This window comes from Hippoglossus stenolepis, chromosome 6, assembly GCF_022539355.2.
Source record: "Hippoglossus stenolepis isolate QCI-W04-F060 chromosome 6, HSTE1.2, whole genome shotgun sequence".
Lineage (NCBI taxonomy): Eukaryota > Metazoa > Chordata > Actinopteri > Pleuronectiformes > Pleuronectidae > Hippoglossus > Hippoglossus stenolepis.
Window position 1 is genome coordinate 23,842,357 of NC_061488.1, and position 18,304 is coordinate 23,860,660.

The window sequence follows — 18,304 nt, forward strand, 5'->3', positions numbered from 1 at the left end:
GTCCATGCTTGCTCAATTTGTCCAAGACAGACAGACAGAAATGCAACAGAGGTGTAGCACATTCATGCATCCTGTCTCAATGTTATGATGCAATAAAGGACTTTAAAGGGAATTTTGGGATTTATTATTTCCTGTTTTATTTTGACACTTCCTAACTTATTTATCTGATTGTTTTACTTCCTGTTTTGATCTTGTGTTCCTCATTTACGATTATCTGTCCCTTTGTATTTCACCTGTGCCCAATGATCCTCCCTGGTCTCTGTACTCTTTGTCACTTTGTTCCTCTTCTCTGTAACAGGAGCAGTGACAGATGTTCGAGAGGACGTTTACCTGATGTTCTTGCAGATGGCTCAAGGTTGCAATTATACACATTCAGGATTTGGTTGATACTGTCCAGCATCAACTGGACTATGATCGTGATACAAAATATTCCCACAGTTTCATCTCAAGTAGCAACTATCTGGTGAACATATTGTAGGTTCCTGTGGTGTCGAAATAATTGAAAATCACGTGAACAGGTGCCAGTAGACTACACGCACCTCTTATGGACTGCACTTAAACTCAGGTCTAACTCTCTGAGCTGTGCAATATTATTTCTGTCAGTGCAATTCAATGGTTTATGTGCAATCCATTTCACTGTACTTACTATAGTTATTGGTTTATAGTTTTATATTTTTATATATTTTTATTTTCCTTACACTTATTAGTAACTTATTACAACTTTTGACTGCCCTTGCAGCTGTAACAAAGCAAATTTCCCCCTGTTGTGGGACTAATAACAGATGATCTCATCTTATAAGTCAGATCAACAACTCTGAAAGTTGGCGAGCTAGTATCAGTTGCTAATATCATTGCGTATAAAACAAACAACATAATTTTATAATTACCTCTAAATAGTAGCTTTTAATGTCAAATGTCAAACTTGTCAAACTGTCACTTGCAAACTGCATCTCCGTCTCTTGCAAGCACCTATAGCCAATACATTATATACACAATACATTTTATGATTAACATGAACAAATTATTTATCTGCGCCTTTCAGAGCTGATCCTTATTCTTTGCTCTTTGCTGTAATGGGTTAGTGTGGAGGTGGCTCATCAGAGACCCTCAGCTGGTCCAGGGAGGGTGACGTCCAGTCGGCTCATCACTCATCCTGGTTAAAAGGTGAAACACGCGGAGAGAGACTGAGACAGATCTGAGCCAGTATGTGCCAGTCTGATTTAGGTTGATTAGTGGGATTTGTTTGTTCTTTTGATCTCTGGTTATTATATTAAAATAAATTCTGGTGAGCAGCTGTCATCTGGTTGTGATGGGAAGACCCATGGTGGCAAGGGACTCTGCCGCAAGGTGACAAGGTGTATGTTGTTAATGCTGTAAACATATAACACTGAAGTCAGAACAACTCAGGAAACGGGACCCGCCAAGTTTTTCTTTGGAGCTGTTGGAGACAGACCACATGTAGTATGAGAGAGAGGACTGGACTTACATTCATAAAGCTGAGAGATGAAATTGAAAACATGACTCCAAGTGACTGCTGATGTTGCTTTGTGTTTCTTTTGTGGAGTAATGAGTCTGTGTTGTGTCGGCAGCTTGACGTGCTGTTCAATTCAGGCAGCGTCAACAGTTGAAGAGCTATTGTTTTAATTTTTAACGAGGGTTTTGAAACTATTCCTACCTGCAGCAATGCAAATTTGCAACACTTTTTCCAAAGAAAGTTTAGGTGGGACTTTTTCAGAAAAGAATTATGACTTTGGTACTCTGATCACACCCAGTGATGATCATGTTGTCTTCCTCACTTGACAAAAGAAGAGATTTCCTATTTTACAGTACAGGAGTACAGGAGGAGATGGAGAGTTCTACCTCTACAGAAGAGTGGTGGGGCCGGGCACTTGAAACAAAACGAGAGGAGGAAGATTTGTCACTTTGCATCTCAAGAATAAAGTCGAAATTGTTACGGCCATTGCTGCAACCTCAGCTCTCCCTGTGTTTACCCTTGTGTCAGTGTGTTCTGCCTTGCGTGTCTATGTTGTGTATATCTGTGTGGCAGGCGTGGCTAATTGTTTGTCAGGCATGCCTCCTCCTCCTCCTCCTCCTCCTCCCCTGGCCACACACCTGCTTCCCATCTACATTCACCCTGCAGTGTATTTAACTCCCGGCCTTTCATCCACTCTTCACCATGATCCTCTGCTCACCTACAGTGGTAGTGAGAGGCGGCCGCTTGAATTGTGTATTCAAGTTTTTCAGTTTGCTTCTGTGTGATTTGTTTTATTTCTAAAACGTTGTCATGTTTGCCTTGTGTTTTTCCTGCCAGCCACCACCTCACCACCCAGTTCTCTGCCATGACAAACGGCCTTTTCCCACTGCTCATCCATCCTTATCCACTATCTCCACTGGACCTGACACCTTCCTCCTCAACTTACCCAGTTGCCTTTTTGGGAAAAGTAAACCCTTCAAACCCGCTCCTGTGTTTTGGTGTGTTGCACCTGGGTCCAGCACCTAAAGAAAATCATAGCAGTAAACAGTTTATGTCTACATGCCTCCCCCTGCTGTTTTTGAGTGATAATAACAAATGCTTAATAAATACAGAGATACTCTGTGATGACAGCTTAGTTATATCTAGTATTACAAAGCTATAGGGAATGACCAACAAACTCATTGTAATGTGAGTTTTACAAAATAATTCCTACCTGCAGCGAGGCAAATTTGCAACTTTTGCAAGTCTTTTTTAATTTAAACTTTAGGTATGACTTTTTTCAGAAAACATGATGAGTTTGGTATCATTCAGTGATGATGAAATTGTCCTCCTCAGTTGACAAAAGAAGGGATTTCCCTTTTGAAAAAGAACAGGAGGGAAAGGAAAGAAATAAAATGAGAGGAGGAATATTTTCTTTCAGTTTGCATTTGAAAGATAAAGAATAAATGTCCTTTGAATAAAAGTCAAACTGTAAAATGTAACTTCATTTCAAGATTGAAGATTAACTTTTGAGAAATTATCAAAATACTAAAGTGATTGCATTCCGCTACTTCTACAAAATACCTTGTATAGGTGAATTGGTAAAATTGTACTTAAGAATCAGTTCCAGTTACATGGAAATTCTTTCACTTTTAGTACATATAACATAAATACAGTGTGGTGATCAGTAGTAAGACTTTGACGAGACTGTGCTGAAAACTGTTGTGAAGGAGAAACCGCACAAGCTTGGAAAGATGGAACCTTGGCAGCTCACATAAATCTACTGTCAGTCACTCAGCAATTCAACTTTAGTTTCGAACAGTAATGAGATATCTTCGTCTGATTTAGTTCAACTTTATTCTCGATATTTCCACTTTATTTTCAAAATACAAAAGGAAATGAAAAATGGCCAAAATGGCCACTAAATACAAAATGGCGGGCTTCCTGTTGCGTTTTTCATAATGCCCCTTGAGACTTTTTTGTTTGTCTGGTCATGATACACCTGGGCTACGATTTTTGTGAAGATCGGTCAAAGGGAAACCTAGGGGCTGCGTTCCAGGTGGCGGTGTTGAGCCATTTTCCCACGCCCATTTCAAATTACTCCAGAATACGTAAATTTTCACCACTCTCTAATTTTCGGCAAAGTTTGGTAAGAAGTTGAGCATGTTGAAGCCCTCAAAAAGCCCCTTCTTTTGTCGAAAAAAAAAAATTTTAAAAAAAATAACTAGGGCTACGTTGTAGCACTAACGGGCCCGAGCACAGGCATTGTGAAGCCTGTTGCGGTTAGTGGAGAGAGCGATCAATGACCAAGCGCACGTCTCCGCGTTGCATGTGTTTTGCGCACTGCGGCAAGGACAAACGCTTCACTTCCTGTGTCCATCGAGCGATGTCGATCCTTGCCTGCTAATTGCTCATTACGGTCCACGCTATCAATTGCACATCACACTGTGAACATTTTATGTAAATCGAATGATAGTTGTAAAACAAAGCTTACTTCCTGTTGCCAGTAGGTGGCGCTATGACACTGAGGAAATATTGACACAGAGCTGTTCAGGCTTGGACTCATGAGACAGAAGTTTGGCAGTGATAGGACTATGCACACTGGAGTTATGACAACATCGTGTCCTTTGGCGAAGGATGATCCTTCGCCGCACCGCAATGTTTACACGGTTTGAGGAAATGTCACAATTCTGACCATGGTCCAATGACTTGTCTCAGCTCATTTGAGCTGTATATTGTTAAGCAGCCAGGAGCAGTGCATCAAAGTATAAAACATGGCACTTCCTGTAGCCAGCAGGTGGCGCTGTGGTTTTAAGAAATGATTTCTGTGTAGATGTCATCAGGCCGGGATTCTTGTCTTAGATGTCTAGTTTGGAGTCGATTGGACCTTGTATGTCCGAAGTACAGAACCTCATGTTTTGATGGCGTGTAATCAAATTTCAGACTGTCAATTGTTGTATGGTCTACGGTTGTAAAATAATCAGATCATTTAAGTCAGATCAGTTTCACTCGAGTCATTTTGTGTCATGAATGGATTCATATACAGACAACTAACTAACATTATTACGCTAGAGTCAGGCACATCCTCACTGGTTGTAAAATAAGTATCTCCTAAGGTAGGTATACATTGATAAACAACCAGATAATGCCTTGCAGCAAAACTAGAAACTAAGTGAACTGCTACCAATGCCTTGCCATCCAAAACATCGAATGCAGTTTAAAGGACAACATTTATCGGCGAGAGGGAACAGGAAAAGAGAGGGCCTCCTCCACTGGCCAGTAGTGGTCAGTTGGAGCAAGTCCGAGACTGGGAGATGCTGGTGGATGTGGGCCAGCGACTTACAGTCCCATCACATATTGTCACTACCACCCTAAGACCTGACCTGATAATCTGGTCTAATACCCTGTGCATCGTCTACTTTTTAGAATTGACAGTACCCTAGGTGGATAATGTTGATGAAGCAAATGAGAGGAAAAGGCTGTGGTATGCAGACCTTGCATTTGAGGCACAGCAATGTGGCTGGAAAGCAATAGCTTGCCCTGTGGAGGTTGGCTGCACCATTAGGTTGCACAAAGATCTGGAGATCCATCGACAAGCCCTGCGCCGGACCATAAAAGAAACATCACACACTGCAGAACGCTGCAGCCAATGGCTCTGGATCAGGAGGAAAGATCCCAACTGGGCCCCAAGAAGTTAGGGACATGCACCCAGGTCTGATCAACCTGTGGTGGGCCTGCCTTAAAAGAGGAAGTCTTGTGATTAAAAGACCTAAACACCTGATGACGCTAAGGTACACAACTGAAGATATGTCCCTAACATCCGCTGGTGGTCACTAACATCCGCTAACATCAACTGGCAATAGGCATTAATTGCTGCGGTCGAACGTACAAGGAATATTCTCCATCTTGTCCTATGTTCTAAAATGCTAGAGTTTAGTTTAAAAAGGCTGAAGAGGTAATGATGTCTGATCTACTGAGCAGCCACATGGCTTTCATAGTACTGCCATAATACCCAGCAGCCAGTCAGATTTACCTTTATCCTCAGCGTACCCTCAAGTTCGGCCTGTATCATTGATCAGAAGGTCAAAACACTTGATGACGCTAAGGTGCACAACTGAAGTTATGTCCCTAACATCCGCTGGTGGCCCCTAACACCTGCTAACATCTAATGTTTTTTTTGTGGTAATTTGTGCAGAAGACCTTCAGACGTACAAGGGATATTCTACATCTTATCCTATATATTAAATCATATAAACTCTTGTTGCTTTTTACATAAGTGAGATATAAAAAACATGTTGCAGTTGTAATATTTCCTTCTTCCTGCAGAAATTTAACTCCAAAATTGAATTAGTTGAGATCTCAAATTTCCTTCAAAATTAAGACAAACACAATCAAGTAACACTGTATCGATTTACGGTGATAGTCAGCAGCAACTGTGTCTTATTCTGAAAATATCTGACAGTTAGATGCTTACTATCGCGATTTGATCACCAGCCATAATGAGGTCACTCTACTCTGCCTTATACAGCTTGTTGGAGCTAAGTTCAGGTGAAGGTGCTGATGGCTGATGAATTAAAGGAAGAAACTAAACTTGCACCTGTGAAACTGAATTTTCAGCTTGTAAAACAGCAAAACTTTAGTCTCAGTGGAATAAATCCTGAGAACAAATGATTCGATTTTGAATCTTTTAATAATTGTTTTAAATATGGGAGGGAACCGGAGCACCTGGAGAAAAGCCACAACAAGACTTAAGTCTGAGTGGAATAAATACTGAGAGCAAATAATTCCATTTTATACATTTTATTCATTTTTATAAATGTGGGGATAACAGGAGCACCTGGAGAAAACATATTTAAATTTGAAAGTGAAGCTATCGGAATAACATCATCCACCTTTTATCTCCGGAAGAAGGAAGAGAACCTTGCTCTGAAAGAGGAGAAGACGCCAGGCTTTTTGCACAGGCGTCTTTTCAAAGAGGAGCTAATTGATATCTCAAGTTCTGGATCTCTTAAAAGAAAGGAAACCAATAGCATCTCTGGACAAGGCCACTTCTTACACAACTCCTTGAAAATGACCTCATCAAGGATTGTGTTGGGGTTGAAAGTTGAGTCAATGTCTTTGACCTCGGCCCATATTCTCTCCAGCAGATGATGACTTGTGTCTGTTATGTCGACATCAGTCCGGGTCACCTTTGCCTTATTATAGATTCGTGTGATGAGCTGGTCCAAGAGAACACTGACATACATTTTACATCTGTCTGCTGCCAGCATCTTTGCAATCTTCTCCCTGGAGTTCCTGTCTGATGATGTTGAGTTCTCCTTTTCTTTGCTGACCTCTGATGATGACGTCTGCTTCGATCCTTTCTCCTCAATGCTGCTGAACACTGCTGGTGTTGACTGCTTCGATCTTTTCTTCCCACTGCTGCTGACCTCTGATGATGTTGACTGCTTCGATCCTTTCTCCTCAATGCTGCTGAACACTGCTGGTGTTGACTGCTTCGATCTTTTCTTCCCACTGCTGCTGACCTCTGATGATGTTGACTGCTTCGATCTTTTCTCCTCAATGCTGCTGACCACTGCTGGTGTTGACTGCTTCGATCTTTGTTCTCACTGCTGCTGACCTCTGATGATGTTGACTGCTTTGGTCTTTTCTTTCCCTCCGCTGCTGACCTCTGATGATGTTGACTGCTTAGGTCTTTTCTTCCCTCTGCTGCTGACCTCTGATGATGTTGACTGCTTCGATCTTTTCTCCTCAATGCTGTTGAACACTGCTGGTGTTGACTTCTTCGGTCTTTCATTCCCTCCACTGCTGACCTCTGATGATGTTGACTGCTTCGATGTTTTCTCCTCAATGCTGCTGACCTCTGATGATGATGACTGCTTGTTGGTTTCCAGTGAGTCGATGGCCATAAAAGCCTCTGACACCCTTTTGTGTGGCAGTTAACTTGGTTGTTCAGCCACCAGCTTATCAAGGACAGAAAACAAAACACCCTGGTCTGAATGTCTGCATATATGCCCCTGTGTGCCTTAGGAACAGCCACCTTTTTCACTGGACCTGAACTAATGTCTGAATTCCTTCCAGGTGCGATGTGCGCATAGATGAGATCTGAAAGCTGTTTTGTAAATTCAAGAACCTTTTCAGATGGAGGCTTTTTCAGTGTTTGGAATGCAGAACTTTCATTTCCACCTCCCGGCTTCTCCTTCTCCAGAAGCACAGCGTCAATATTAGCCATCAATGACTGTATCGTCAGCCTCCTATTGACTTTGGTCTCCTCCTTGAATTTTTTCGCGACCCCTGTCAGTATTTGAAGCGTCCCTGCTGTGGCAAAAGTCTTTATGAAAAGACTATTGATCGTCCTCATTCCTTTACTGATTGAGAGGTTTGGCTGTGGAGATTCCTTTCCATTTTTGCTTTCCTTATTGATTGACTCAATAATTTCATCTAAAGCCATATCAATCTCTGGAGAAAACGATGAATTGAGAAAGAGGCTGTCATTGAACTCATTAAAGAAGTCTGTGATGTCAGTCAAACTATTGTTGATTGTTTCCTGGACAAGCATCTTCCCACTGTCCATACTGCTTGTTGTTGAACCTCCCTCTGAGGAACTACCTGACTTGGAGCTGACTCCTGAAGAGTGGGAGCTTGAAGAGGTCCTACACATCCGAATGGGATCATCTGAAGCGTCCTGTTCCTCTGAGGAAATGGCCCGACTTCGCCTGCGCGATTGACACTCGAGCAAGAGTTGGATTTTTGCATCTGCCTTTAACGTCTCGCAGGCATAACAGATCATCTTCTGGACTTTAGCGGGGTTAATGAGGCGGGTTGGTATAGGCTTCTCAGAGCTCACACAGGTGGAGCTTGCAGACAAGGTGGAGTTGACAGTCTTCGTCACCTCCTCTACAACCAAGTCTGTGAGCTTATCCAAACTCTTAGACTTTGTTGTGCCTGGTGAAAGACTGTCGTTGAGAGTGTCGCCCAGAATGGACCGAACTTCTTCCTCAGACAAGGGTGCATCGGGACATCGCTTTGCAATGGCATTTGAAACGGTCGTCATTAACTTCAGCAGAAGATCTGCCAACATAAATGTTGTAGCTTCATCCGGTTTGCATGACTTCAACAGCTCCCACTGCTCTGCAGTGATCTTCGTAAAAGGACTCGGGCACGCGGACAGTCTCTACCTTTATATCCATTTGTTTCACTCTCCGAGTGATCTCCATTGCGACTGTTGTTTGTTTCAATGTGTGTTACGAATTGTTATTTTCGCTGTTCAAGATGTGTTTTCCAAATTCTCATGAAAAATCTCTTATCTTCTTTGTTCTACCAATTCGCTGGTTAGTGCAGACTGATTCTTCACTTCTTATTTTTCAGAGATAAAGAGCACCTTTAAAGAATAGAAAGGGAATTGAAGCAAAGGAGTTTAAAGGAATTGAAGCAAAGGGGGTTAAAGGAATTGAAGCAAAGGAGGTTTAAGAAATTCAAACAAAGGGGGTTAAAGGACTATGATGTGACTAATAGATCAAAGGAAACCATAAACTGTTTTGCCTGCTGCCGTCTGGCGCAGCATCCGGGCCCGCACCACCAGGCTCAGAGACAGTTTCATCCCCCAGGCCATAAGACTTTTAAACTCCTCCAATCTGCAATAACTCCACTAAACCAGCACCTTAGCATATTTGCACTATTGCACATAATTGCACTATTGTTTTTTTTCTTTAGGTGTATATATATATTTAGATATATATATTTTATTTTCTATTTTTAATTTTTGATATTCTATTTTATATTTATATTTTACACCAAAGTTGGGATCTGCGATTTTGTTTTATGGTTTGTATTAAGCATATATTTAACAAAGCACTTTGTCAACTCCAAATACAAATGACTTCTGAGTCCTGTTTTCTATTGCTTTTTCAAAATGTCAGTTTTTACTATGTATGACTGATCTGTGGAGAAAGGCATTTTCTTCTTCATCATTCCTGTGTATGCTGAGTGAATATTATAGAAGTGACACTAAATCTGATTCTGATTGTGTTGCAAGTTGATTTAGCGCAGCATCGCACAAGCCAAGAAGTTAAAACCTCAACAATACGAGCTCTTCACAGAAATATCAGTAGTGGCATATGGTGGCATATGTACCAACCAGTAACTAACTAAAAGCTGAAGAGCAGGTTCACACTGAACACATGGGGAACATTATGCTGCCTGTACATTCTACACACTAAACCTTTAAGGTTTCTACATTCTATTGGCCAGGTATTCAGTATCCTAAGCATCCACATTTATATTTAAAGATGGAAAAATAATTACATTACCAGAGTTTAAATTCATAAAAAATAAGAGTCGGGTTCACAACTACTGAGACAACCTATTTGAGAAAATAGGTTTAAGAATAAAGAGGATGACTGTGGTTTTTCCGAGCATGGGAAGTCTGAGTTTAACTCAGTTATAGCAACTCAAAACTAAACTGCAATGTGCCGGATTGGGGAGCGTATGAATGTTGTTTAACTGAAGTGAATATCAGGGACTGAACTAATCTCCAAGTCTCAGTGTCTCCAACTACACCCTGATCTGGACTCAGCTCCACCAAGAGAACAATCACAGCCAGCAGTGGTGCAGCCTGATGACCAGTCGGACACTCAGTTGCTACCGCTGCAGAGGGCGCAGGCAGCAGCTCCAGCCGTCCCTAACCTCTATCCAGACTCCGACCTTGTTGCAGTGGAGGATGTGGACAGGCTTCCAGCATACACCACTCCATATGTGGCAGCCCATATTCCACGGCAAAATGGAAAAAGGACAATTCATGGCCTAAATGCAACCTCGCAAGCACCAAGGGGGCGCTAGTCAGTTATTTTGCCACGCCCATTACTTAAAACCATCTGAATGTCTGCAGGGGGGGGCTGTTGTTACACAAATGTAGTTTGAGGGAGGTTGAACCTCCAACACCGAAGTTATAGTAATTTCGTGTGTCACGGCGAGTTGATGAACTTTGACGCCACGCCACTATTATGGCGTTTGACGAAAAGTCACAGTAATGTTATGCCTTCATTATCAATGTCTTGAGACCCATTTGATACAGTTTGACATGGCTGCAAGCAGTGGGTGAGGAGGAATACCTCCAAGTGTAAGACGTTCCAAAAACAAGACATTTCTTGTTTCCACCAGGGGGCGCTGTGATTTTAAGTCAAGATTTCTGTGTAGATGTCATCAGGCCGGGACTTTTGTTTTACATGTCTAGTTTGGAGTCGATTGGACCTTGTATGTCCGAGATACAGAACCTCGTGTTTTGATGGCGTGTAATCAAACTTTGATGCCACGCCACGGTCACACCGTGTGATGAAAAATCGATCTTTGAGTTAATTTTTATCTCCATCTTGTTGTGATGACACTCATCTCAATTTGAAGTTGATCAGATGAAAGCCCTGGGACAAGTTCGTCAAATTAAAAATGTGGAATATGGCCAAAATGGCCACTAAAGTCAAAATGGCGGGCTTCCTGTTGCTTTTTTCCAATTGCACCTCCGACCTTTTTTGTTTGTCTGGTCATGATACACCTGGGCTACGATTTTTGTGAAGATCGGTGAAAGCTAACTGAGGGGCTTTTCCTTAGATGGCGCTGTTGAGCAATTTTTCCACGCCCATTTCAAATTACTCCAGAATACAATTACTTTTTGGGGTTTTGAATTCCCTGCAAACTTTGGTAACAATTTGAGCATGTCTAGGCCCTGAAAAAGGGGGCCCTAATAAAAATAATTCCTTCTCCGAATTCTTTTTCTGATGCCCGACTCTTATACTCTTCAGTAAACGACCACAGCTGTGGACATGTTTGAGGATGTTGGTGGGACAGTTTGAAGTTTGAAAAGCAGAGGATCACAGCAGGATGTGTGAGGCCCGCTGATGTGTAACATAAACTACTGAAGTGTACGGTGATTGATTGACACCTTTATTCACAGTACAAAGCTCAGAAAAATACATCTCTTTTTCACCATATAATATATACTCTCTATGACAAGAACAACAAAAAATATGAAAAAAAATGGTGAGTGAAAGGATCACATGAAAATAATGTGAAGTTTGGACAAATCTCCACTGATGTTTTTAAATAAGACACTGGCAGGCTAGCTGTTTCCCCCAGTTTCCAGTCTTTAAGCTAAGCTAAGCTAAAGACTCCCTGGGTCTTGCTCTGAGTTTAACACACTGGCAAGAAGGTATTCATTTTCTTATCGAACTCACTGTGATAAAAAAAAGCATCGGTTGCCAAATATCATTAATCATTTTCAGTTTGAAGGATTTTAGCAGTCAAACCTTACATCTGCCGCCGAAGAGGCTGAAGGTATGATGATATGATTCAAGATGTTTTCCCTGCTCAGTATATGCTCTCTTAACTTATATGTAAAACTTGTGCGTATATTTATATATATATATTAACATTTTAAGGCATAGACTACAGCATTAATACACAAACCTAAAACAATATAATAATAAAAAAAGTGCAAAGTGTTACAGGTGTCATAAGCACATAATCCTTCTGGTACGGTGGCCCTGAGAGTTCAACACAACATGAAAATACACAAAACACACAGCATCATGTTTGACAACATACCCAATCCAAATACACACACCACAACCAAATACAAAAACACATTGCAAATACACACAACACAACAGAATACAAAACACTGCAAATACACACAACAGAACCAAATACAAAAACACATTGCAAATACACACAACACAACCAAATACAAAAACACATTGAAAATACCAACAACACAACAAAATACAAAACACTGCAAATACACAGCAAAGTTTGACAATCATAGTGTCAGTACAGTGTCAACCTGTACAAAAGCTCCGCCCTCTGATCAATCAATTCCTTTGAAAGATGACATCAGCGTTCTTAGAGGATCCTGGGAGCTGGTGTGGATTGTTCGAGTCTCTGAGGAGGACAAGGGTCTTCAGAAACCCACAGAATCCTTTGACCTACTCTGATGAGTGTCTTCATGAAAGATCTAGATCCTCATCAGAGGGAATGATAAACCTTTGTCAGCTGCTGGAGCCGAACATAACCAACCTGACATAGGAGCTCACAGTAACACAGACTGTCTGCATCGATCTACGGTTCTTTGCTTAAATTACTGATATCAATGTACTGGGAGTGTTTTTGGGGGGATAACCAGAAATGGTTTAATACTTTTTTCCTTTAACTAGGTTTATCCTGTGAAATTAAATATTGATTTGGACTGAGGGATAGATAGTTTACAGATTCACCTTGTGACAGCCCCCATCCCTCCCTCTCTCTCTCTCTCTGAGTCAGTCCTCCCTAAAGTGATGGCGCACACTCTCCTTAAAGGGATGAATAAGGGAAGTTTAAAACAATGTCTGGTTGGTTTAAATCTCCGCCGCTAAAAACCATCTCAATCTCTTCCTATTTCCAAATGCGCATCCAGTCACAAGTTACCAAATGTGCTCAGTCACGTTCCATGCGCCATGACGCATGAAAAAAGGCCCACATGTGTTTAGTGACATGTAATGGCAAAGGTTTCCACCTCAGAGTCAGTGCAGACAGTGTGTGTCAAACTAAAGCTCATTATAGAGGCCACATCATGTGATTAAGTGAAACGTTTCATCTCTCATCAAGAGGCTTCTTCTGTTCAGTTCCACAGGTCTTGTTAGTAAAGAACAGATTCATATCTCCTGGCCCAGAGTTATTTATCTCGTTTCCCACACGTTATTATATCGTGGTCACGTAATCTATTTTCCCCAAATGTCACAGGGCTCTGTAACTGACACATTCACACAATCAGAGATGTTTTACCAGCTGTTCTTCCTGCAGTCCGCAGCTGTAACTGTGTTTCTTTTAGTCTGGATGATGTGTTTGTTCTCCTCATATTTTATAATATAACAGTTTGCTCCTGGTTGTTAAATGTGAGGCTCTGCTGCCAGTCAAACTTATCCATGTCTGTGATTGGTCATACGCAGTAAACACCACCCCTTTCATGTGCACGCGCTCAGATCTTGATGAGGAAAACCTGGGTTAGCTAAGTGACAGTTTAGCCTGACTGGGTTCGTTAGGTTAAGTTCAGCTGGATCTCGGGAACATATCCTGGGTCTGTTGAACTCGCTTCGTAGTAGAGGCCTCTGAGGTGCTATAGCAGACTGGTCCGAGGTGAGGGTGCAGAGAGCTCAGACTGGAGCAACAGTTCAGTGAGGGACAGTCTGGGATGGTGCCATGGAACCAGGGAGGACGACACACAACTCTCATCTTCACTGGAGGTCAGCGACAGGAGCGTGATCCCCCCTACTGAAGACCCGAGGTATTACCACCAAATCGATGAGCAATTCTCTTCTCCTGATTGCACCGGGACACAGATAATCTGTGGCGACACCTGCAGATGTCAGATCCTATCTGGGGTTGAGAGGATCTGCCAGGGAGAGAATGGGATGAACCTCCTGATGCTTAAAGCTGGAGAGGATTTAGAGATCATGGGGCAAGGTGTAGTAGCAGGGGTTCAGGTTTTGATTTGAAAAATAAAAAACATGTTTTCCATTTATCATTCGGGCATGCAGTAGATTGCTGGGCACTGATTTGAAATCAAATCTATAACACAAACAGATTATTATGATTGTCTCACATTTATCAAAACAGGATGAATAATAAGAACAGAATGACATTTGTGTTTTCATTTTTCTCCTTGCGTCTGAGCCATGTATCAGTTTGTTCTTAAAAACACTTTGACTGAACTCACGCTAACCCGCCTGAACTCGGTTTAGAGGCACAACTTCTCTGAACCTCACCCCCTCCACTTCGCGCACACCCGCGCCCCTCTTCTGGGTCCACTGGCGGAACAGTCTCAGAAGCGCCCGCCTGAGCTCCGCGGTCCTCAGCACGTACACCAGCGGGTTGATGCACGGGGGCACGATGAGCATGACCAGCAGGGACATGTGGAGCCTGGCCGCCGTGGTCGAGGGGGTCATCTTCGTGCTGCTGGCGCCCTGGTCTTGAGAGGACAGCCCCATCATAGCCACGGTGCCCTCCACCTCCCACACCGCGTCCGAGGTGGTCTTAATGAGCAGCGGCAGCAGCTGCAGGAACAGCATGCCGCAGTGAAACAGCACGGTTTTACGCGCCTTGGTGTTGACCGTGTTGAACGGGATCACCGCGTTGCGCGCATCCCGGTACATCCTCAAGTAAGAGAAGGCGTAGACGAACAGGCACAGCAGCAGAGTGCAGGAGCCCACGAGTTTGCGAAAAACCGCTGAGGCGCGGGGGAATCCCATGTGCTGCTCCACCACGTCCGGCTCGCACAGAAGCCCCTTGGTGGCCCCTTCGATCTTGTGCCCTCGGCCCGTGTGCAGCAGCACCATGTTGATGGTGCCGATGGAGATGGAGAAGACCCAGATGAGGCTCAGGGTGTGCCGCAGACGCACCTGAGTGAGGATGACCAGATAGTGGATGGCGTGGCACACGTACAAGTAGCGCTCCAGCGCCATGCAGGTGATGGTGACGAGGCTGCAGAGAATGCTGGCGGTTCCTGTGAAGTACTGCACATAACACCAGGTGCTGAACTCCATCGTCCGGCGCTGGACTAACGAGTGGATGACCGCAGGGCTGATGCTGACAGTCTGTATGAGGTCGCTCAGAATCAGGTTCTTGAGGAAAGCACAGCGCGGCTCCCAGGAGAGGTCCTCGGACCGCCCGATCCCGAACAGAGCGACCCCGTTAACCAGAAACGAGAAGATGGTCAGCAGCACTAAGATGCATATCAGCGCTGGAATCGCGTCTCCGTTGGGCATTATGGACAGAAAGAGGCAGCCAGCCGAGTCCAGCTGGCCGGTTACGCGCGGCTCAGTTCGGTTCTCCTCGCTGAACCAGTCGCACTGCTCGGTGAGGTTGTCTGCCTCCGTGCTCGTCATTATGATGGAAAATAGACTGCGCTCGTCTTATCATCCTCCTCCTCGGCATAAGCGTTGTGCGCGTCTCTGGTCCGCAGCCTCCAGCATCTCCATCCACTCTGACCTGGCAGCGTCCCCCCCTCCCACTCACACACACAACATGCAAACATACGCACACTGCGTGACAACCTCCACATTGTGAGCTTAGCATCCAGGTATTTGGTTGAGTACGTGGAAGTAGCGCTCCATAATGCGCTTTTACGCACCATAGCCTCTGTACGACTGATGCTGAACACCGTTCAGCTGAGGAGGGTTACACTCTGCGTGTTGGAGACATAACGTCCACAGATTAATGTTGTCCCTCACTTTTGTTCCTCATCAGTTATGATAAGTTATTGATCCTCTGCAGAGATAGAAAATAAAGATAAGAATCACAATCAACATTTAATAAGATACAAAATAGAAATAGCCTACTGCATACAATATCAGGCTGTTTTTAAATGTGCAATATAAAGATAAAAGTTGTTTACAGTTGTGTAATTGTGCAATGATCTTTGCAGCAGCTTCTATAACAAATACAAGCTGGTTAAAAGGAATTAAGAAAAACAGATTTACTTGGGAATTTTATTTAACTTCTGAATCTGCATTATCCCTTATAAAAGATATAGAAGATGGGAGTACACCTTTTTTTCCCTTTACCGTGAAATCAAGTATTTAGATTAATGTATAAAACAACAATAGATACATCTATGAGAGCCTTTCAGTTAAAATCCATAATTTTTACAAACAAGGAAAACGTTAAATATTTGTGGTGTTTTAGAGTCAGATAAATGTCGTTTTTGTTTTACAGAATCTAAGTCAACTGTACATTTATTTTGGTATTGCTATGTTGTGTTGGCCTTTTGGAGGGAGATTCATCTGATGTGCAATACTATGAATTTTCTAATTGAATTTTCAATTAGACTTCTTCACTGTTATATTAGGTGATGTTAAAGAAACAATTAGTTCTATTAGATTATTTTGCTCGGAAAAAGATTTATTTTTAAAGCTGTTGGTGTGGATACTTTAAATGTCCACCGATTTAAAATGGTTGTTAAACGCCATTATATTCTCGAAGGATGTATTGCGAATACAAATGGTGATGTTGACAAATATTTAAAGCGATTTATTGGAAACCAAAATATTTATATTTTATTTATAATTATCATTTTTGTATTTATACAATTATTTCTCTAGCCTTGTGTATGTCACATGTCTGGTGGGTTGGTGGACCTGATGATATTTGCAGTAGGGATGTATGGTTTGTTATGGTATTAACAGTCTTAGTTTTGATGGGAGTTTGTTTGTTTTGTACTTATTGGGTTTTTGTTGGTGATTAATGTCTTAATTATTTTGTTTAATTTAAATATTTCTTTGCAGCAGTTCATCACACATCCATTTCATCATGTCAGTATAGGAAGTCAAAATTCCTCAATACTTATATGTGACAACTGATTGATAAAACCACAGCTTGTCTTCTTCCTTCGAGATCTTCAAGTCTCAAGACATTTGACATTTAGGGCACCAATAACACCAATGCCTGATGAATGGATCCAATACTGATGTTACAACATTGTGTGTTTTAGATAACCCAAAGACTTTCGCTGTGACTCGATTACTCGAAAACGTAATGACAGGGTGTGAACAAGTGACAGCAATTTCTGTCTTTAGGAGACTTTATGGTGAAATGATATCACTTCATTTATTATATTTACTGATCCGCAGGAGAAAGATCCTTGTGATGGGCTGGTGCAGGTATAGTGAATAAATGAATGAATACAAAAATGATGAAGGAATGAAGATATAAATACAAATTCATACAGTTCCAGAATGCTGTGCTTACATTTTCAAACAGCCGTTCAACTTTAATATGTTATGATCTGAACTGAATTGAATACATTTTAATTTTAGTTCATTCATTTGTTGCCATGGATTTTGTAAAGCACTTTGTAACCTTGATTAGATAAGTGCTCAACAAATAAAGTTATTATTATTAGAATTATTACTTGTACAGACCCTCAGATTGAACAGACAAATCATCTCTGAGCAGAAATAAGTTTTTTTTGTTCTTTTTAGTACAAACTGAAAATAATGTTGGATACTTCTATATCTTCTTGCTAATATCTGAAGTGGACCTGTTTGTCTATCTAACAATAATAATAATTGACATGTATGCCTTGAATGAATCTCATTAATGGAAAGGAGAAAATGAAAGGAGTTGAGCAAATGCCCTTGTAATGCACACAAACTAATGGGAACGATACTTGTAAGTAATGCGCCGGAACATTTATCCAGAGTCTATACTATTGTGTCTGTGACGTTAAGTGTAATTGTCCTTTCCTGTTTTAGTACTTGTCGTCAAGACAATAAGGACGGCGTGGGTCTCTGCTTTATTTTAATGAATTGAAGGTATGGCATAACGATGTGTTTTATATTTGTAAATGTTTTTAAACATTTTGATAAACTTGTTTAATAATTGTGTGACCTAATATGACATGTTTGTTTCATAGGGCTGCCTTCTGGCAGAATATTTACGGTCACTGTTTTTTCCCACATTTAGATTTCATTTAGATTATTTGGCCTTGTTTAGATTTAGTTTCTTTCTGATTAATTGGTTTGATTTCTGGTTTCTTTGTTTATTTTGTTCTTTGTTCTATGGGTAATGTGCAATATGGTTGACGGGTACTGTGCAATCCTGGTTTAATGGCTTGAATATTGGTGAGTTATTGGCTCCGTAAACTAGAGGCCCTCTTCTGTTATTTCAGTGTATAATATCGCTTGCAGTGATAATCCACTGGTGCAATTACACCAGCATTGTGATTCTTAAAGTGTGCTGTGTTTGTTTTATGCATGATATTTTAGCTTTGTTAAATTGGGTCGGGAGCCTTTAACTTCTCTCTTGTTAATCGGTTATTTATATCAA

The 18,304-nt window shown here is 41.8% G+C and overlaps 1 protein-coding gene across 1 annotated transcript; it reads right to left on the minus strand.

The window, feature by feature from the left end:
• Window positions 1–14,196: 14,196 nt before the first annotated feature.
• Window positions 14,197–15,459, minus strand: LOC118111150 (olfactory receptor 14I1). Its single transcript, XM_035159510.2, has one exon. The coding sequence runs from the start codon at window positions 15,361–15,363 to the stop codon at window positions 14,197–14,199; it is 1,167 nt and encodes a 388-aa protein (XP_035015401.2). The 5' UTR covers window positions 15,364–15,459.
• Window positions 15,460–18,304: the final 2,845 nt, after the last annotated feature.